The sequence below is a fragment of the Podarcis liolepis genome (assembly GCF_965112155.1).
Source record: "Podarcis liolepis genome assembly, chromosome: 4".
Classification (NCBI taxonomy): Eukaryota; Metazoa; Chordata; class Lepidosauria; order Squamata; family Lacertidae; genus Podarcis; species Podarcis liolepis.
This window is the reverse complement of record NC_139558.1, coordinates 66,410,298-66,433,381: the sequence shown is the minus strand read 5'-3', so window position 1 is coordinate 66,433,381 and position 23,084 is coordinate 66,410,298. Positions and strand designations below refer to the sequence as shown.

Here is a 23,084-nt window from a genome sequence, read left to right as displayed (position 1 = left end):
AATTTCCATGCAAATGAGCAATGACAGCTTCCCCCACCGCCCCCACAAGAGGTGGTAACATTATTTGCACATGTTAATTAATTTAAATGCATGCACATTTTAGAAAAGCATTACATAGATGCTGAACTACAAAACCAAAGTAAAGTGATGGGGGTTGGGTGAGCAGTTCTGGCCAATGCAAGTCAGTGTTGGCCCAGGACAGTTTGCTGTTATTTCCCCCACTCCTGCCCCACTCCTTTTGCATGGTAGGGCTAGCCCTGGTTTAAGTCTAGCTTGTTGTAAAATCCTGATTTTTATTTTATTTTACCAATATGCATTTTCCCTGCATCTTGTAGAAGTAGTGCCTGTTTTCAAAGTTATGAAGGGCACAGAATCTACCATGAGGGCTTTGCCCATAGTCCAAACCAGAGCTCTGTGTGCTAAATAATTTGAAATTGGTGAGCCTAAGGGCACTGAACTGCAGGTTTGAACGTGCCCACTATCTACACCTCACTTAAAAATATCTTGAAAGTGCATTGAGTTTTGTATTGGGTAAGCCTATAGACAGAAATATAGTCTCAGAAAATCAAGCATAGTTGCTTCCTGACCGCTCTGAGGCTCATCATCTGAGGCTACTGTTGTTCTCCAGTACTGCTGATCAAGGGGAACTTCTAAGTTATGTATATTCAGGCGAATTAGCATAACTGATTGGTTGTGTGTGTCTCTTCCTCCCTATTAACAGCTACACAAAGCACACAGCTAGTCTAATTTAGCACAGCACCTAAATTGGCATTGTACATTGGTTAAGAATATAAGCTATATGCTGGAGATCCCTGGTTGAAATCTCATGAATTTAGGAGATAGGATAGGAGATAGGAATTTAGGAGATAGCCCCAGCCTCCTATCTGAATTCCCAGGATAATAGTCCCTTGCAGGGCTTTTGTTAGAATTCCATGGAGAGGGTGTATTTGAGTACTGAAGACAAGAGCTGTGTTATAGTTTCTACTATTAATAACAGGTTTGTGGTAAGGCAGTGATGTGACTTCAGGTAGGAACTAACTAGATTCAAGCAACTGAACCAGTTCACACAACCTCTTTGTTCCATTTGAACTGAAACCCTAAACATGCATAGGACTGACTTCTGAGTAAATAAGAATAGGCTTGCACTGAACAACTATTGCAAAGAATCAGTGGTGAGGTCTGGGGATCCTGGAGGCAAGATCAGAGGTTGCATGGTTGGGCCCCTGCTGAGGCCTGGGATCCCACTGCTGTGTGCCTGTTGGCCCTGCTGCCACACCTGTTCACCATTGTTGCCTGCTCATCTACCATCTAGTAAGTGTGTGGTGACATCAGCAATAATAAGAGAGCAGCTGCTCCTGTGTATTTGTTCACCAGCTTCACTCTGGAGAACCCACTGCGAGTCTGTGTAGACAACGCTGAGCTAGATGGACCAACGATCTGACTCTGTATACAGCAACTTCCTATGTTTATATGATGGGAGATGAGGAACAGCATGTCTTCCAGGAACCCTGAGGCTCAACACCCTCCTTCCCTTTGATGGTAGCTGCAAACGACTGCAATCCCATCTGGATTTGATTATTAGTTTGGGCATGAAAGTCTGGTAACTATTTTTTAAAAACCCACCTGTGCTAGCCTTTTCTCAATGGGGAATTGTAGTGGGGGAAGGATGATAACTCAGTGACAGAGCATCTTAATTAAAGCATGTCCTAGGTTTAATCCCCAGCATCTCAAGATAGGGTAGGGAGAGTCCCCTGTCTGAAATCTAGGAAGGCTACTACCAGTTGGTGTAGACATACCTGAGGTTGATGGACCAGTGAGTCTGACTTGGTACAAGGCAGCTTCCTTTGTTCCTATACCAGGAACATAGTCAACACCTTCACCCATTTTTAAAAGCAGACACGGCATCTATACAAATCCTCTTGTAAAGTGAGTAAATTAATGTCTTTAATGAGATGTCTTTACTTGTTGAGCTGCTGTCAGCTGCTTTTAAAAAAAAACAAACCTCATACTAAAAAAAAAAAAAAAAACCCTAACAAACTTCTAAAAACTCTCAAGCTTTCTGTTTGTGGAGCAAAAGGAGGTGTGTGTTTCAACTAGCTTGCCAGCATGTGGACTCCGAAAGATCTTATGAGCTTTGCACTTCCTGTGGAGGCAGGGAGAAGAACAAAGCCAGTGAAGGTGCCTTTCCTTTTCCTTTTCTTTACTATCTGCTAAATTGTAGCCTCCAGTCTCCCCCCTGCCCTGCGACCTTGGGGGGAGCAAGATGAAGTGTAAAGGAATCCTTCTTGCCGCCATCCTGCAGGCATGGACCCCAATTACAGGTAAGGCTAGCTTTTCATATTTTGGTAGGAAACTCCTTTGAAACTCCGTTCTAAATGGAGGCAAGATGACGCCGCTGTTGAATATGATGCTCCCCTTGTACCAGGAGGGGAGTCTCTGTTTGAGCCGTATGTGCACCCTCTTAGTTACAGCTAGCTATGCTCCAGTGGGAAAACTGCAGCCCCATAATTAGTTTTAAAAGTACAGCATACATTGGCGCTTTGTGGGCTGGTGAGGAGCACGGGTGGCATAAAAGATAACGAACCATATCTGGAGGTGTAAACTACACTGTTGGCGTCTGCATGCAGAGGTGGGCAGGAAAGAGTATCTCTGGAATTCATGACCACCTGCTAGTTCCTCCTTTGCCCCTGCAATCATCCGTAGGAGAGTTCTGTTCCTCGTGATGGCCAGACCACAAAGCATCCCAATTATCCCCTGGATGAGAACCATTGCTGCCGTTCTTGAAACTTGGTTAAGGGAGGAGCTATCAGATTCCAAGTTGTTAGGACTTCTAAAGAAGCACATATTGCTCCCATGGTGGGGGAGTCCTTCTCCAAAAGAAGCTGGCAATGGTCAAACTCTGAATTGATTCAGACATTGGAGGGAAATAAGGAAGCAGCAATGGCGTGTTTGAATATATAGCAGCTGCTTCTATGATTGGACTAAGATGCTATGCACATTTACTTTGTTCTTAACATAGTGGGGCTTGCTTCTGAGTAAGTAAGATTGAAACCATGCTGTATGCTTTCATCTTACCCAACTGTTTCTATGTCTGGGATGGAAATCCAGCAAACATTTCACATATTTAGCACCTCTGTGACTGCAATCTTGTGTGCTCTTAACCTGAGCGTAAGTGTCATTGATCACAGTGGGACTTGCACGTCTGAATAAACAAGCATGCACAAGCCGTACAAATGAGCACAGATGTATGTCCTAATTCTGTGCTAAAAGAAATCTGTAAACTTTGGTTTGTGTTTCAATATCGGTTTCCAAAATGTTAGTTTGCTTCAGTTATACTTCTATGGTTTTCTGAGTGATAGTTAGAAACTTTCTTTCAAAGAAAGCACCCAAAGCTGTTTATTCTTCTGCTTTTCTGCTCAAGATAAATTCCCAGCAAAAGTAAAATGTAAAATAAGTTGGAAATATTAAAGGTAATTCTAAGTTTAGCACTGGAAGGTTCTACTAGATTTTGTGATAAAACTTGCATTAATTGGCCGCCTTTCAATACCTCTATACAATTAATAGCATAATAAGGACTTTAGTTACACTAAGCCTAGTCTGATGCTTAATTTGCGTGTGAAATATTTTAATAGCTATTAGCTATGAAATAGCACATATTAGGAGACCCATATTAGGCTACGGCACAATACCTACTTTGTAAATTCTTTTCTTTCTCCTTATGTATACTTCAAATATTGATAAAATAATCAAAAGTGAACTGGTTGAACCCACTCAGCTTTATGTGGGAGCTGATTGCATTCCTAATGGCATTCCTATATGGTATAATGCGGTTGAGATATTTGGTATAGAGAGCCATGAAGGACCCAGAGCATTTAGAAAGCTTTTGAGGGAAATGGAGCATATTCACCGGGCTCTAGACAGAAGTTATTCCTAAGCTAGATCTTTATCTATTTTAATTTGTATTTATACACACACTCACACACAGAGCTAATACAATATTACAGCTGTGCAATTTTGTTTAAAGTATCTTCCCTGATTGGATACAGCAGCTTCCACAAATAGCTTAAGAGAGCTATGTTTCTATCTTTGCCAAATGTGCCCCCCCCCCGGGAAAGAGGGGTTGGTGGTGGTGGGGAGGTCTGTGCACAGACACACTCCATATTTCCATCCAGTGCTCTCTCAATCCATTCAGTCAAGTTATGTGAACTTCTGTGCTAAGGCAACTCAGCTGAATGGATTGGGAAGACTGGATATCATACAGGCCTCTTATTCCTTAAAAGTAGCTTGTCATTCTGCTTACACACACACATATGGGCATGCTGAAAGGAGGAAAGCTTTGAACGCTTTGGGGATCTCCTGACTCCTGCCATGTGGGCACATTACCTGCACAGGAATAGAGGATACCCATCATGTGTATGGACATTGGAGGAAAATAAACTACAAATATCCGGAATACAAGAAGTTATTTTCTCCAGTCTTTTCTAGTTTCACTATTATTTATTTAAATGCACTATTATTTAAATATTAATTATTTAAATTATTATTTATATAATCATATTAATATAAACATAACTTTCAAGAGAAAACGGTTTCCAGAACGGTAGTATTAATATCATAACATCCATTTAGTCTAGGGTTCATGTCCGATAGTCCATATAGCTACAAGGGCATGTCTCCCAATAAATAATACAAAATGAATGATTTTTGTCAGCATATAACTGTCATCTACATTAAATAACAAAATGGAATTCGACTTCCATAAACATGTATTATTTTTGTAGACCCCATGCTGCTAAAATATATATATTCAATTCTTAATAACTACTAGGTCTCATGGTACATCATTTACTAGCCAATACATTTACTAGCAGATGGCTTATCAATATATTTGGCACACTCGTCATCAAAGCAGTTTGGTAATATTGCTATTTGGACCTCAAGAAGAGAGCTTTTTGTTTTAAAGGTATGTTCCATCAGAAATGTTTCAGTGGTCAGAGACCATCTAGTAAAAATTTTGCACTTTACTCCTAGGCACACTTTAAATTGGTCTAAGTATTAACACCATTCTTACTGCTAACCAGTCCAATTTATTGTCAGTTATTACCAATGAATATATTAGTATAGGGAAATACTAGCCATTTTTTCTTTTTCGAACGTGGCCATAAAGATGAAAGACCATTAAAAATAAGGCCTGGAAACAGTCCACTGGTTAAAAGCTAAACAGGTAGGAGCCAAGGGGAAAGTGATATGCCAACAAGACTATATCCATTTATCTCTGTGCATGAAGTTTGGTGATTTATTTTTTTTAAGTTCATTTTGAGATAAAAGCTGCTTTGGAGCAAGGTACAGCACAGGTAACTTTGGAAACATATAAACAGTTTCTGATCAAAAGAGAAAGCAAATTAAGGACTGAAAACTATGCAATGTTGAAATGCATGGCTATGATGAATGATTTGAGCGTCCATTTCACCAATCCAGTTTCAGGCGCATGAACTTGATAATCCTATATGGTTATCCACCACAGGGAAGAAGTTCTATTCCTGCAAGGATTTTTTATTTTCTCTATCAAGGTGTTAAGCAGAATCCGTCTGTTTGTTGATTGAAAACACATCTACCTATAGCATTGTTTGCATAAACGATGCATAGACCTATAATAGACCTTCATTCATTGGTAAGTCCGACTAGCTCCACTGGTGGAGGCGGTATGCCTCTGAATAGCCGTCACTGGGCATCACAAGTGGGGAGAGTGCTGTTGTACTCAGGTCCTGTTTGCTGGCTTCCCATAGGGATCAATATGCTGGACTAGATGGGCCTTTTGGGCCTTATCCAGCCAGGCTCTTGTGTTCTCAGTGATTTAAATTTCTTGGTGTTGACAGAACACATGGCAGTTTTCATTATCATAGCAAGTTGCTAGGGTCCACATACTTTTTCAGTCGCCTGGTAGCTCTTCTAGATGGTGTGATGAGTTAGTAGTTTCCAACTCAATTCCTTTGTAACACAAGATACACAGGAAAGCCATACATGCCACCTGTAGCTTATGTAGGCAAGTCCAATACCAGTAAACAACAACATGCCCACAACAACTGCTGCCACCATCGCTATTAGGACTTGTTTTCCACCCTCTGTTCTTTGAAGACACGCAAGTTTGCCAGCATAGCTGTCACAGCCACCTGCATTTGATGCCATTGTTTTTGAAAAACTGACTGCAGAAAGCAGCTTTGCGTTCTTGTGTTTTAAATTACACTGAAACAAATGCATCAACGTCCTTCAAGCATTCTGAATTAGTACAAGATGCCCCCAGATTGCAACGTTTAAAAATATACTTTTTAACCATGAACAATAATCTAAAAATGTCGGTATCTGGTAATGAGAGTAGAAAAATAACCTTCATTTATATGAAGTTTAGTCTCATTTCGCTTTCCTGAAAGGTGATTAGAAAAATTGTATGAAAAGAAATACGTTCTTGCTCTTGGCTAGTACGTATATGGTTGAATCAAAATTAAGGGCCTGTCTTTGTGAATATTGCCTTGTTCCCAGAAACCACCCTCTGGTTTGGGCTGGGAGGGCCTTAAAAGGATTCAATCCTACTTGCGAATGGTTTCTGTTGCTAAGACAATTGAGTCAACAGTTTTGGTCCTGCCAGCCCAGTTGCCTTATCAACAAGAATGTTTGCTTCCTTCCACATACCAATATGGACAAAGTGTGCAGCCCAGATACTTCAGCTATAGAGTTATTGTCCTCTCTCTAATTTAGAATGAAGGCGAAGCTATGCACTCAGTGACATAAATATGTCACAGTGCCATGTAACTCATAACATTTCTTATCCAATTCCCGATTGGCTGGCGCTACTCAGAATTCCAAGGAGGAAAAAAACCTTGTTTTTCAAGGAACGTTGTGAATCCCTCACCCAACGAAAAAAGTTCCCCTTTTGTTTTGAAAATGTATGTGGGCAAAAATGCCTCACAGTCCAAGCCAAGGTAGTCCCTCTTTATTATGTTTAATAGTAATCATTCATTAATATCCTTTAAAAATGAAATTCAAATTAGGATTATTATATAGAGATTATCCGAGATTAAACAGAATCTACTGTTGTTCATTGTGTGTGGAGGGCACTGAGAGTGTATTGCTCTTGAACACTCTGTAACCCACCAACCCCGCCAATAATGAGAGATGTTGTATGCATACGTAAGTGGGGGACCCGTAGATGTTCTCGGGGGCTTGTGATTAGTGTGCCAATTGTTAAAATCCCCCCAATTCCCCCTCCTCTTACAATTCTTCTGGTTTGCAAAGGGGCAAACTGGAAAGAAGTATGGCTGACGTTGAAATTGGATGTGTATCATCTGAGCCCACTCCCTCCCCCCTGCTTCCCTGTTCTAATAGACGACGGTGAGCACCTACTCGCAGCTCTTTGCTGCTGGGAGATTCCAGCGGTGGGAGGGGATCCTGACTCCCCCCTCCACACTGTTTGTCTTCCCTGCTTGACCCCACTGTTTGTTGCCTTCCAAGTCCATGTGCTGATACCCTACATTTCAAATAGATATATAGATTAAACGACACACACCATCCCTCTCCCCATATCCATTTAATATCTTCTTTCACTTTCCTTGCAGGTATGTGTGTGAGGATTTTGATTATATTACTAGTCTCTAGAGAATCAAGATAGCTCTTGGTTGACATTTACCATAAATTAAGCAGTCATTTCTTCTTCTGTACAGCTTAACCTCTGTAATACTGTGAGACTTGTCGCAAGGCATGGGACTAAATATACTAACAAAGATAATCAATAATATGCTTATTGTTTTGGAAATGTTTATCAGTTCTGCTTTCCAATTATCAGATGTTCTCCATTGATCATTGTCCGTTCCCTGTTTGTATATATGAATGCTGACAGGAAAATCTGAAAGAGACTTTAATATTTATAGCCATTTTGCACCTTTTTATGCACAGTGATTTCATTAATTCATAGCAGGCTGTGAACTGGGACATTGATGCATCAGACAAAAAGAAGCAAATTGGGTAGCTTCCATTAATGGTTTAGCAGGTAAACTTCTATGTATTTTCTGTTTATCAGCATAATCTAGCAAACGTGTTCTATTCAGGCACTGATAAATTCCTAAGGAATGAAGCAACATGTTGTTTTCCTTGGCGTTATTCGGGCTAGAAAATGGGTCAAATAGATAAAAATTAACAACGTATGCCACATTCAAAGCAAAACAAAACTCAATTTCTATTTGTGTGCCTTAATATTTAATATTTCTAGCACATGTTCTTTATTTAAGTTTAGAGTGACACAGCAGAAGTGGACAGCGGTGTGTATTTTATAAAGAAAAGAAAATGGATTTTGCTTAGGAAGAGCTGTATGTGTGTGGACATGCATTTTTTTGACATTACTTAAATGAATTGTGTAATTAAAAGTTATGTTAGGACTTCATAATTTCCCCCCTACAGTAGTAACTTTGGATCTTTCTCAAGCAGAAGGCCAGTACTTGTTTTTTAAATCCGTTAAAACATCATATTTTGGTTTGCATCCTTTTGGTGCTGTTGTCTTTGGAATTATTATTTTTTTCATTAATAGGATGCAAGTATTTAAGAGGAAGTTCAATCACAGTTTAAGGGTTGTGCTGTTTACACATTACCCAGTGTGTTGCCTTTGTGTTGTGTGTCCCTCTGGGAACACATGACATCGAAGAAGCCCACATGATGGGCTGCTTCCACACCATGTATGCACTGTATGAAGGCACTTCATGCAAGTACACAGTGTGCTGTGTAAACACAGCATGGCTGTTCCATGTGGGCAGATGCTTTATACATTTGCAGAGTGGGAGAAATGGTGGCTTTCCAAGAACCCAGAAGGAGTCTGAAATGTGGTCTGAAACCAGTAAGCAGTCTGAAAATAGCTCTCTTGCTATTTTGAAGTGCAAAAACAAAGGGATCTTGCTGTTTACCAGTACAATGTGCCAGAAAGGCAGAAATATAAAGAGAGAGAGAAATATTGTGAGAGAGCTCTATAAATCAGCAGTGCTATCTATCATCTATCTATCTATCTATCTATCTATCTATCTATCTATCTATCTATCTATCTATCTATCTATCTATTCCTCCTTTCCTCCTGAAGAAGCCCAGGTGGAATTAAAGTTTAATGGTGTTTTTCAAGGTACTGAATCTGGAACTCTGCATACTGTTTCTCAGGTGCTCCAAACTCTGTTATGAATTCAGGTTGTCTTGTGGTACCATTAGTGGTGCTTGGTGGGCAGAAGACTGAAAGGCCAAAGTACCGGTAGTTGCAGCCAGAGCCAAAGGAGGGGAGGAAGCTGACAGGCAATGCTGCCACTCACTGGGCAGGGTGTTAGGTAATCAGGCAGGCAGGTGGAGGTGTCTAAGGGAAAACTCAGGTTGGTGGGGCGGGGTCCACCTAATGGACCAGTCTCCACTGGGTGCCATAAAGATTAACAGTGCATCTGATGAAGTGGACTGTGGTCAGTGAAAGCATCATAAATGTATTGGTGTTTAAGGTGCCAGAATTCTTTGTGCTGTTTATGATCTTGAGCAGCCATGCATAGGATTTAATGCTGCTACGATTTGCAGTTAGGTCCTCCTGAAATCAATGGGACAAAATTTATCTATTTCTCCCAGTGTGGGAGTATGGAAAGTAAAAATGTCAGAAAGATCTGATCTGTGCACATTGCAGGGGTGTAGTGATTTATGTTGCTGAAATGGTATCATCATCATGTGAAATGAATGCTAAGTTCCTAAACTAGGAGTATGGAGTTGGACCAGGCTTCCACACCTCGGCCCTCCAGATGTTGTGAGACCACAATTCCCATCATCCCTGACCACTGGTCCTGCTAGCTAGGGATCATGGGAGTTGTAGGCCAAAAACATCTGGAGGGCCAAGGTTGAGGAAGCCTGAGTTGGATCATCTGAAACATTGGGACATACTTTTGAGTATGCACAATACTGCACTGTACGTCTTTTAAAACAGTGTTTCCCAACCGGTGTGTGCCGCGAGATGTTGGCTGGTGTGCCGTGGGAGGGAGGCGGGCGAGTCGGGCGGCGAGAGGCGGGGCGGCGGCGGCGAGTATCCGCGTCGAGCCGGGGGCGGCTCCACGGTGGTGGTGCCGAGGTTTCTCTCTCCATTCTCCCCTCACACACACACACACACAGGAAATAACACAGGATCAGCTGACAGGACCCGGCCAATGGGGCGGCGGCGGGGCAGCACGCGCAAAAGGGAGGAGCGTGAGACAGCGGACGAGGAGGAGGCCGGCATGTCCGGGCAGCAGCAGCAACAACAGCAGCAGCAACTCCCGGCGACGGCTCCTCAAGCCCCGGGCAACCCTACTCCCTCACCGGCCTCGGCCGCCCTCCTGCTCCACCCGCCGCCACCTCCCCCGCCGCCGCCGGGCACCTCGGCCCCGCCGCCGCCCCCTCCTCCACCTGCTATCGCCGCCACCACCACAACAGCCGCCGCCTCAGCTGCCGCCGTCCCTCAGTCCCTCGCTTTGCTGCCTCCTCCCCCCCAAAGCTTGGAGGTTCCCCGGCAAGGGGGAGGGAAAAAAATTGAAACTTACACTTTCGTGCGTCCCTCCCGGCGTGACGCTGCGCGCTGACGTCACGGGGCTGTAATGGTGGTGTGCCTCGAGATTTTTTTCATCAAACAAGTGTGCCTTTGCCCAAAAAAGGTTGGGAAACACTGTTTTAAAAAGTACATTTCAGAACTTAACATTTTAAATACTTTTGCTCCAGAATTGAATCTCTGCAGATAGCTAGCCAGCCCAGGGTCTACTATGTTGGAAATAGCTGCTACTCCTAGGAGCTTATATATGGTATATTTTAAAGGCACTTCAAGGAACTGAAGAGTTGAGTTTACAATACAGTCATACCTCGGGTTAAATTTGCTTCAAGTTGAGCGTGCTCGAGTTGCGCTCCACGGCAACCCGGAAGTAACGGATTTTGCCACGTGCGTGCGCAGACATGCCGTCGCTAGATATGTTTACCTCTAGATACGAGTGGGGCTCTAGAACGGATCCCGTTCGTATCTAGAGGTACTACTGTATAATGCTAAGTGGATCATCAGGCTGACTTAGTTCAAGCCAGTTTTATTCTTTGAAACACCTGGAAAAGAAGTGGAGTACCACTGAAATGCCACCTTAAGAAGGTGCAGCCAATATAAAAACTATGCTGGAAGATATTAGACAATAAAACGGGCGAGGAACCTTCAGAATGGGGCCAAATGTGAGGACTCTGTCCAGCACCAAGGACTCTCTCTAGGTCACACCCCTCACTTGCTCTGCTGTCCACCCTCCTTGTATGCGTTTACCTGGCTGGAATGTGTTCTTGCTCTGCCTGGATGGGGAGATGGAGAGAGAGGTTGTGGAAACCTTTGGTTTTTGCATGGTTGGAAAGTAGCGTTCTATACAAAGGGTTGTCTCTGTGATGAATGACCCACTTCGAAAAGTGTAGTCAAGATTGGAAGGTTCAGAAACTCAAGCAAGGCCAATTCCCATAAAAGCATACAATAAAGTTTATTAAAAGCCAAGCTCTGTAAAAATGAAAAGCTTCAAACAATTACACAAATTGTTTGACTTCTCAGAGGCAAAAACAAACAAACATAACTATCTTATCTAGCTAGCTGACAGAAACACATGCACGTAAATCTTAGCTGGCTGAGCGGCAAAGCAAAATACAGTGGTACCTTTAGTTATGAACTTAATTCGTCCTGGAGGTCCGTTCTTAACCTGAAACTGTTCTTGACTAAAGGCATGCTTTCGCCAATGGGGCCTCTTGCTGCCACTGCGCCGCTGGCACACAATTTCTGTTCTCATCCTGGGGCAAAGTTCTCAACTTGAGGTAACTCTTCCAGGTTAGCGGAGTTTGTAACCTGAAGCGTTTGTAACTCGAGGTACCACTGTACCTTCTAGGTCTGAACAGGCGCTGACCTTCCATGAAGAGAGAACTGTTTATGCTCACCCCAGGTTTTAAGGGAACGCTGACTATGGGCCTTCACCCTTTCCTCCCAAAGGAATTAGCACCTGCTCCCATCACGTATCTGATTACCGTTCGACACTGGCCTTGAGGCCTTAATGAGAGACATCTGTGTTTAAAATCATTATTCCTGGAGTTCGAACAAATTCCCACACAATCTGCATGCTAGTCTTAAAGGGAGAATATCACCACAGCCTCAGCCAATTTTGCTTCTGGCCCCTGCAACCTTGCAGAGTTTGCTCTCTGCACCCCTGCAATAAAATTGCTTGGAATGTACGGGACTGTAATTTCCCCTTGTTTTGATTATTTAAGATCTGTTGAGTTTTGAGGAATAGTTGGAGTTGTTCTAATTCGCTTTGATTTGATCACATCCATACTGTCATTGCAGAAAACAGGTCAGTGATAATATAGATAGTGCCTCTAAATAGTATGAAAAGTCTGCCCAGTTAATTAATGGGATGTACGCAGACAGGCATGCTTTCTTCTTCAATTGGATTTAAATGGGTGAGCCAACAGTATAAGCCAGCCACCTCCTAAATGAAGTTAAAATGTTTGTAGCAGAAAGATGCATATAATCACAGCATAAGCTTTCATAGACTAGTACCCTCTTCATCAAAAGTATATGCAGCAACAGACTAAGATGTTAACCCCTCTGGAAGATAGCTATAACAATGCATAATTCTAGATAATTATGTTTTGTACTTGCAAAAACATTGTCAAAGTATTAATTGCATTATTACAGTTTTGGTCTTTTAGTCATCGGTACTTGATTTTTCAAATTTATATTTCTAAGTAATTTGTATTTTGGGTTGTGGGTTTGTTTTTTCCTCTTTCCTTACTATGGCACATGTTTACTTTAAAATCTATTAAAATGAAAAGATCACAAGTACACGTGAATCAGCAGATTATAGGAGAAGAGAGAATCCTCAAGTGCATTAAAGGCTGTAGGGAAAATCCAGAAAGTTGATCATGACCTGTTTTTGTTTCAGGCATTTAATGGAACTAATAGGGTTCTGTGTTGAGGCAGAAGGGGAAAGAAGCCAACACTTGCAAATGTTCCTTCTAACAGTTAGATGGAAGCTTGAAAAGATGGGCTGGTGGTGAACTGGTTTGTAGTGAAATACTAGTGCCTCTTGAGCCTGGATGAGAATATATCAGATAGGCAAAACACAGAGAAGTAGCAGGGTTGAATGAATTTTCTTCATCCCTCCTGCAACCTCTCAGAATGGAGGTTAAAGCTATGCATGTGTGTGAAGCAGTCAGCAGCGGACAAAATAATTACCTGGCTGCCTGGTGTTCCTTGGAAAGCTGGCATGTAGGACAGATAATCCATTAAGTCAAAGGCTGGTTTAGACTAGGGAACTGGAGAGATTGTTCTGCACTTCTAGGCATAGCCACAGAGTTCAGAGATATCTTACCATTGATTGATTCATATTTTAAAATTATCCTCTTGTGCCCGTGTACCGGCCAGGGCAGCCACCAACCCCTTGCACGGGGACACAGCTTTCTCAGCCAAGTTTCTTTCTCGCATTATATGGAGAACAAGCATGGGGAAACTGTGCCCCCCCCAATGTTGTTGAATTGAAGTATCCACCCGCCTCACCCAGCATGGCAAATGGTCCAGGGTGATAGGAGGTGTCCCCCCACAACACCAGGTAGGTCAGAAGTCCCCCATCCCTGACCTAAAGTTTCATCAAGGCAGAGTCTAAAGGACAATGACAGTCATGCATAGCTGTAAAACACAACGCACAGTGCGGGCTCCCTAGACACACCGAGTCAAAGTAAATGAGTGTCATGCCACTGCATGTGCACACTAAGGGCATGACTGTGAGATACCATGTAGTGCCTTATAAGAATCAAATACTTTTTTTTATAGAAATGGGTGCAGACACCTGTGGCTTGGCCTTTTTTTTTAGTTTCATTTAAGCTTCACTGCAGTTCTTAGAACCAGCCATTTCTCTGAACGTGGGACAGTTAATGAAGCAGGATGTTCTTGCTCTTTGGGCAGAGTAAGTGTGAATTCAAACTTGTCTTGCCTTTTTCTTTTTTTAAAAAATCAAGTTATATGGCACAAATGCCTTGGCAGTAATTGAAGCACTGCAAGGAAGGGAGATTCTGACTGGAGCTTGTATTGTCAATCCTAGTGATCACTGGTAAATCTTATTCAGCGTATCAGAAAGAAGAGATCTTGTTTTCAGAGTGTGTTCAACGCATCATTCCAGTAATAATAATAATAATAAGAAAAATATTTATTAGAGTGTAATTTATTGTATATTAATTTCCACCTGTCATCTGCTTGTTGGTACAACCTGTAAAAGCCTTTTTGTTTTTTTGTAAAAGCCTATTTTTTGTGTCTTCATTTAGTTCCCCATGTCATAATTATTATGAAGTGTGGAAAAAATGACCCGAGATCACCTGTGGCATGTGTTGTGCTGCAGGGGAAAAGAATTGTAACCAAGAATGTGAATTGTTTTTCACTCAGTACTTTGTTTACTGAGATGGCTTAGACCCAGCTCTCTGGCTACTTTCCCCAAGAGTCAGTGGAAAGTGTTGGTGCTAGTAATCTATTTCACAGAAAATGGATGACAAAATGCATTGTCATTTCAAGGGAACCCACCCACACTTATCTGGTTAACCCAAGGTTAACCCATCTATTACGCCCATTTGGTCTGCTCAGGGAAGCTTGTTGTCTTAATCTCGTATAATAACTGCTGTGAAGTGAAGTTGGATCTGACAGCACCTGCTGGTGGAAGTGACAGCTTCATTCTGCCAACCTGGAAATCTGGGGTGGGGGTGAGCAAAACAAGTAGAGATGGGAATGCTAGGAGTTCTGCTCCTCATGCCTGAGTGTTTTGTGGAATTAAAGGTTTATTTAGAACAGTCAATATCACAGTGGTTTCGCCCCACCGTACATTTGCTGGGCTCTGCCTCTTTTACCTTTTCCTTAATATACCCCTCGGCTTTCCTTGTGCAATTAGATGCTGACAACGGGTCTTTAATTAAATTTGCTGAAATTAAAGTATACATTAAAATGCCAGTTAATATTATAAATAATAGAGGGAAAAGAGAGCTTGTTAAACTGGATTCTGATATTTTGAATTAACAGTATGTAATTCTGCTCCTATGTAACAGTATTAGACTCCTGTTATCTATTCTAGTCTAATAGTGTCTTGTTGTTTTTTATAAGACATGAGTTAACCAGGGTATTTCCATCCTGGTACTTGTTTAGCCATTCTGTTCTACTTGGTACAATATTTTTGCTGAGGTCAGTTCTTCTTCGTCCTCCAGATTCTTCCTCATGTTCTTTGTCGTGTTTCTGTACTGATTTCTCTGTAGCAAGCAGTTAAGATCTCAGACTCATTAAGGCGCTACTCTTCTTCACACTTACTTGCATGCAAGCCCCATTAGACTCCTTTTTGGGTAAATATGCATTGGAGTACACTAAGTGGCCTTTAGTCAAGCTACTTACTATTTTAAGAACATAAGAGTCCTGTTGGATCAAATCAGTGTCTAGCATCCTGCTTCTCAGTGACCAACCAGATGTCTCCAGGAAGTCCATGAGCAAGGCTTGATGGCTATAGCTGCCTTCTCATTTTCCCTAGGAATTGGTTCTCATCCCCCCCACCCCGAGCTTTCATGACTCTGTCACTGCTCAAAGGAATTTGTTTCTGTATGTGCTTTCTTAAGTAATGATCTCATATTCCTGCTAATTTTTCCTCGGGTATATTAAAGAGGCCTATGTTTCTCGTGTTATTTGTGACTTGAGGATGCCATCATCATTTCTGAGTTTCCATACTGACATGTTGAGTTAGACCTGCCTTGGCCTTACTTGCATGACCAACTGAGATATGGGCATGTTCTACCTCCACAGATGGAGGCAGTGTGCCTCTGAATGCCTGTTGCTGGGAATCACAAATGGGCAGTGTTGTTGCACTTGGATCCTCCTTTTGGGTTTCCCACAAGCATCTGGTTGGCCACGGTGAGAACAGGATGCTGAACAACATGGCCCATTGGCCTGATCAAGAAGGCTCTTCTTAGGTTCTTTTGGCTGCCCATTAGCCAATTGTTATGGTTTCCATGTATTCTTTTGAATTACAGGATAGGTGTGTCTGAAGAATTTATTATGAGATGTACATAGTTTGATTAACCCGAGCAACATCTAAAATATTTGGGTAGTTGAAAGAAGCACTATTTGCACAAAGCTATATTTATACTCACACAGCTCTCAGGATGGGAGTCAATATGAATAAAAGTGGTATTTTGGTTATCAGAGGGTTTGCTTATCCTTTTGATCAAACTAGATGGCATGGTGCCAGGTACGAACATCGTGTGAGAATCTCCAAATGTGTTTCACATGTTTGACACACGTGGGTGGCTGTTTGATGTGGCAGACCGGTGGCAGGCTCTTCTCTCCTCCACACACCTACATGCCTTCATTTACAGGGTTTGAAAAGAACCCAGAACCTGCAACAGTGAATAGAGGGCTCTGTTCACAAATTTGGGAGTCCCCAACATGTAAAGAGAGTCCTCTGTACAATAACAGTTGTTTCAATGAACACATGCATTTGTGGGTTGAACCCTGGCCCCTGCCGCTGCAATGTTGCACCCTCCCCACACACTTTCATTGAACATGTGAAGTGGATACAGTGGATAAGAAAAAAAGAATTGATCAATGGAACCATTTCAAAGGGAGTGGCAAGGATACAAATTTAGGCTGTTATTTTTAAAGGTTAAATAAACCCTTTGTGTAGTATATTTTTGTGAAAAATGATTGTGGGTCTCTACATGCTTTCTTGAATGTAGAACAGCTTATATATCAGGGATCGGGAACCTGTGGCCTGCCAGATGTTGGACCACAGCTCCCCTCATTCCTGGCCCTTGGCCATGCTGTTTGGGCAGTGATGGCATTTCAAGAACACCTGGAGATGTTGCCTATCTCTGTTACAGAAATAGTAGTTGGTTCTGCTCATTCTCTCTTCCTGTAAGGGCAGACTCAGATTCCATTCCAGTGCAATTGATCCTTTGCCAAAATTGACAGTACAGTATTCATCTTACTGTCCACTATGTGGACATATACATAACTTGCGTAGTTAATTGCATACATTATGCTGTCAGTATATTATTCCCCCCATTCATGTTAGCACAAAAGAAATACAGTGCACATGGAAATGGGGTGGCATAATCAACTATGTATATTTGTGCCCCAAAACCAACAAATACTGATCATATTTGGTGGATTGATTTCTGTTCCAGGCATACGATAGCTAAGCAAAGACCAGCAATTTCTGCTCCCTTGACTTTTTCCCCTGGGAATTCTCTGAGATCCCTAGGCAGTTATACTATCCCTAATTTCTAACCATGGTTGAGGGTTAGGAGGAGGCTGATCAATTGACTGCTTCTTCCCCCATTGCACGCAGGGCCCTGCTGGGGCTTAACCAGAACTAAGAGCTATTTTGGCAGGCACCAAGATTTTCCATTGCTACAGCTGGCCAGTGTATGCTTTTAATCATGATTTGAAACCAGGGATTGAAGCTTGTTAAAACTTGTCAGTTTTAGGAACTTGGCCCTTAAATAATGAAGGGACCTATTGTTCTTAGTACTAGAAATTGGGGGGAAAACCCTTGGCCCATGACAAATTCTGCTTTCAGACAGAATCGCAGGAACAATGGTGTGTCCAAAGAATGCATGGAGGGGCATTCTGACCCTCCATGTATTCAGTGGAATATCAGAACAGAGCACAATGCTCTCTATGCATTTGTCAACCCTGTACAAGGCTGTATTTCCAATTATGCTTACATAGCTTGTACATGTAAGCTTGAATTGGAACTTCTAATTGAGTGCATGAAGGTCAGGGAAGGACCAGCAGACACAGTTCTGCTCCCCACCCACATCTCATGTAAAGGGCTAATCCTAAATACATAACTGAGGATTGATTGCGTAGTTCTGTCCTGCATACATTGGATTTTATGCATGCATGTGCTATGCATATACACTTTGCCCACATGCAGCTGTGTGACAGGACAGGACTGCCTAGTGAGAGGGGTGGGAAGGTGCAGTGTTATTCCCCACTTTATGTAGGGAGAAGATTGCCGGCAAGATCTTCCAGACTTGTTCTTTTACCAGTTATTCCTTTTGAACCAATACCATTGTTGCTTTCTTTAATCTTTTATAGCAGGGGCGGCTAACCTCTGTACTAAAGACTGGTCCAGGTCCCCCAACAAAATGTTCTGTCCCCTGCAAGGCCCCACCGATACTTGGCAGTGGTGGCAAATGTATATTTTTAAAAGTAGACACTGTTTGGGTAAACAGAGAAGCTGAATCCTTTCTGCCCATCCCAGAACCCTGGTGGGGATGGAGATTGCTCCCTTTCATCATTAAACAGATCATTAGATGCGCAGGGAGAAGGCATTTGCTCCCCCTCTGCAGCTGATCTGCCCTGAGAGGGTAACTCTCTGTGTGTGTGTTTGAGAGAGTGGGGTGGCCACAACCATTTCTTGCATGCCCCCCCTGCCCCCAATGGTTGGCCAAAGGAGAGCTTGGCCCTCAGACCAAGAACTGTTAGCCATCTTTGTTTTATAGGTTGTCGTATCTGCATTAAAAATGAACCAACTCTTTTCCTTTACCTTTAGTAAGAGGTTAAACTGTGGTTAAGTAGTTACTCAGAGGGGGTCTTCCTTCCCGGTCGTCTTCACTTCTGGTGTGACTGGGAGAAGGCAAGTGGGGGGGGGGGGCAAGAGTAAATTTCCGTTGCGTGTGCGCATGTTATAGGCCTTATTAACTTCTGTTCACTTTCTTGAACTTCATGAAAGTCATGATTGAACATCAGTGCTGTGGTGCTTGAAAAGAATTAAAAGAGAGAGAAAATCGCCCCTGCTGAGTGCTCCAGGTGCTGCCTGGCAAACAGAAGAAAGCTGTAACATATGTGATTCTCCAGATCAGGTCTCACCAAGTACAGGCCTGTGCCCTATTCTTGTGCGTAACAACACCAGGGTTCTTAGCAGCTCTTGGAACCAGGCCTTCTAATGATTTCCTCACTGATGCCCCATTTTCAGCCGGGTGCAATTTATGCTTATCAAAGAGAGAAAACGGGAAAGCTTTTTCCTGTATTCTAAAAAAGATGAAAAGGAGACAGGGAGGAGGAGAAAATGGTGGTGACGAGGGAAGCAAGCGAATAAAGGCTGGTTAGAGAAATCAATTAAGCTGTAAAAGGTTAGGCTACTTGCCGAGGCAGGCAAGATGGGGAGAAAGCGAGAAAAGGATAAAAAAAGCCCAGTTAGTAGATCACAAGAGTGGCAAAGAATTAGATTAAGGGGGAGAAAACATAGAAAAGGTTGCTTGGTAAGAGACCTTCATGTTGTGTTCCCTTCATATTCAATTCTTTAGAAGCAAAAGCACAAATTGGGGGTAAAAGTACAAGTTAGATATGGCTTTAATCATGTCATTTGAGGCAGTGGGAGAATTTGCCTTCCTGGATCTCTTCCATGAACAAAAAAGTAATAATTCCATTACACTTTAGGCAGATTTGCTAGAAATCTTGGAAGCTGTGTGCATAAACAGCTTTTTCACCGGAGGTAAGCCATACACACCAAGCTAAGATAAAGCTTTGAACAATCCCTATTAGAAGTGAATGTAAAGTGTGAAGTATCTCTCCAGATTAATAGCTTGGACGGAAACAATATCTCCTAATAATGGACAGAAAGGCATAGTGCACCAGAAGCCTGGCATGATAAGAAGAAAGAGCTATAATTCTCCATGCTAGATGTAGCAACTATTTAAATATAAAGAGATATAAGCCTGGTGGTTTTTTCATGCCCTTCAAATTATTTGCTGTGCCATTTGATCTGTATTTATTCAGTAGTAAGTTGTCCCACAGGACGAGGGTGGCACTGTGGTCTAAACCACAGAGCCTAGGGCTTGCTGATCAGAAGGTTGGCGGTTCGAATCCCTGCGATGGGGTGAGCTCCTGTTGCTCGGTCCCAGCTCCTGTCCACCTAGCAGTTTGCAAGCACATCAAAATGCAAGTAGATAAATAGGTACTGCTCTGGCGGAAAGATAAACGGCGTTTCCGTGCGCTGCTCTGGTTCGCCAGAAGCGGCTTAGTCATGCTAGCCACATGACCCGGAAGCTGTACGCCAGCTCCCTTGGGCTATAGAGCGAGATGAGCGCCGCAACCCCAGAGTCGTCCATGACTGGACCTAACGGTCAGGGGTCCCTTTACCTTTTTAAGTTGTCCCACCTACAATGGGACTTACTCCCAGGTGTGTGTGTGCATAGTCTTACATGCTGTGAACACACAACACCTTTAAAACATATTCAAAGCACATTATTTCCCTCAAGGAATTCTGGGTGCTGTGGTTAAGAGTTACTGGCAATGAGAAATCTGATTAAGGGAGATAATGTGTTTTGAATGTGCTTTAAATGTGTTGTGTAAACACATCCTTACAGCACAATCCTATACGTGTCTACTGAATTCAGTGGGTCTTACTCCCATGTTATTAGGCTTAGGATTGCAGCCTTATTTGCTTTAAATAGGGTTGGGCAACATGTAGCTCTCTGGATGTTGTTGGACTAGAATTCCCATCTTCCCTGACCATTGGCTGGCTGGGGGCTGATGAAAGTTGGGGTCCAACAATATATGGAGGGTGACACGTTGCCCACCCCTGCCTCAAAATAAAGCATCATCTGTTCCGCTGATTCTTAACTCCCATTGCATTGAGGACTCTTGCTTGGGTTTGCTCATTCTTTACATCTGCCATCATGTCAGTAAGGCTTTCATATTAGCACTTGTCCTCTAGGACAGATAGCAATACGGGTATATGACTGTATGTCGGAGACCCTGTTGTTTTTAAAGTTTCCATTGCTACTATGTACGCTTTTCTTTTCTTGCTGAGCATTATTTTATGATGGCATTTTTAAGCCTTGTTTTTAAGTATTTGTTTTGAGTAGTGGTCAGTGGTCATGTGTTGTAGCTTTATTAGATGTGGTGGAGGGTGGATTTTTCTTTTAGATGAAAGGTGGGGTCAACATAAAAATGCAAAAAATGAAACATAGGAAAGTGCTGTAGACAAAGAAAGTCAAACAGATCAATGGTTCTCACATTGTTGTAGAAGGACCACCTGCACTTCAGGTACGACAATGAAAATTACTGAGGAACATGCTTTATGATCAAGGGTTTCTGTGGTTTCTAATACATACAGGAAAGACAAGACACCTGTCCATTTACAATGTAAGATAAAAAGCAGCTTGTCTTAGTATGTATTTAACTGGGATATCAGATTAGTAAGGTAGGTTTTATAAAGAGGGTTTAACCTCCTTACACAACTGTGGTTCATCACACTTCCCCCCCTGTGTTTTAGACTTTGCCTTTGTTGCTCTGTATTTGACCCCAGTATCGGTCGGATTAAAAAGGTACTCATTATAAGGTAGATGGGTTAAAGAGAACGAACAAAACAACATATTCATAAGATAATACTCAACAAATAAATATTTATAGTCATTATAGGCCATCTGCATTGCTGGGCTGCCCTTTGACCTTCAGAGGTATTTGTTACCTTGGTAACAGCAGAAACTGTCACAAGAGCATCAGAAGAGTCTGCTGGATCAGTCCAATGGTCCATCTAGTCCTGTGTCAGATTCTCACAGTGGCCGCCCAGATGTTTGTTGGAAACGTGCAATCAGGACGTAAGCACACTCCCCTCCTGCAGTTTCCAGAAACTGGAAACTGTATTTGGAAACTGGTCTTTTCCTATTCAATATTGTCATATTAACATTCATTGTCTTCTTTTTCTCCTACCCCATTTATTTATTTTTAAGATGCATGTCTAAAATGTTTAATATTTCAACAATCTCCATGCAGTATTCACTGTTGTTCAGGACTTTATGTGTTAACAACAAGACCTTGAACATGGCCCAGGAGCTGGTCAGCAGCCAGTACTGTTTCCTCAACACAGAAATAATATGTGCGCATCCCCACAACAACTTGACTCCAGTATTCTGCATCAAGTGCACCTTTTGGACCAATCCCAAGGGAAGCTACACACTGAATGCATTGCAGCAGTCTAATTGTGAAGTTACCAACACATGAATCACAGTGGCTAAGCTATCCCTGACCACCAGCCTAAGATCATAATGGGTGCTTCTTCCCACAAAAGTCACCTGAGCCTACAGTGACAAAGATGGATTTAAAAGTACCCCCAAACCATACACCTGTTCCTTCCCTGTCCAGAACTGAACTCCCCAACTTCAACCTGGGATCCACCACTGTCTCTGTGTCTTACCAGGATGCAGTCACAGTTTGTTGATCCCCCCACTTGTTGGAACCTGGTGCCTTCCAGATATTGTTGAACTACAATTCCTATCAGCCCCAGTCAACATACATAGCCACTGGTCAGGAAGGATGGGTGTTGTTATCCAACACCTGGAGGTCCACAGGTTCCTTTTCCCTGTTAGCCTTGTGAATTTATTTCATTTTTATTGTTGGAAGTCTGGCAGATATGAGTTAACCACCTAACATTCCTTCTCATATTTTTGCCTGCTAACCAGATTCCTTCTATTTTCTTTTCGTAACTTCTTCTCTTTTTTTGCACTTTTTTCTGTTCTGCCTTAATTGTTTCTTCTGTTTCTTTCCCACCAAGCGGCACTTAACTGTGTCTAGCTGTGAAAGTCACTTTGGTTACCAGTCAAGGCAGCGCTGCGCCGAGGAGGTGGCTTTTATGCTAGTGACTTTGAATCCAACAAACGGGGAGGGGGGAGGGAACTTGGTTTGGATCCTGCAGGAGGAAACAATTTAGGAGGTCTTAGCACGACTCTTTCAAGGGCAATTTCAAAGGTGATTTGATGTAGCGTCCCCTGCGCTGCAGCTTCAATGTGTCTTCCTGCTGTGGTTGAGGGGCAGGGTGGGGGTGGTTTCTGCATTAGGAAAGGAGGGCGAAGTATTGGCTTTTGCTTGTTCTTTCACTCTTGAGTGGGTCTTTATATAAAGATATGAGAGAGGGGATTGTGTTCAGGTGCTCTTACACATGTTTAGTGCTGGATCCAGGTGTTTTTTTTGGGGGGAGGGGGGCAAAATGCCACCATTGGGCTCTCTTCTCTTTGCCACT

At 42.5% G+C, this 23,084-nt stretch overlaps 1 protein-coding gene across 1 annotated transcript in view; it reads left to right on the top strand.

Annotated features, from left to right (window-relative positions):
* Window positions 1-233: 233 nt before the first annotated feature.
* The window catches only part of CD247 (CD247 molecule), a 46,026-nt gene continuing 23,175 nt past the window's right edge, over window positions 234-23,084 (top strand). Inside the window, exon 1 of the mRNA XM_083498773.1 lies at window positions 234-2,321. Coding sequence (XP_083354899.1) covers window positions 2,264-2,321 — 58 coding nt within the window. The 5' untranslated portion in view covers window positions 234-2,263. The remainder of the gene's footprint in view (window positions 2,322-23,084) is intronic.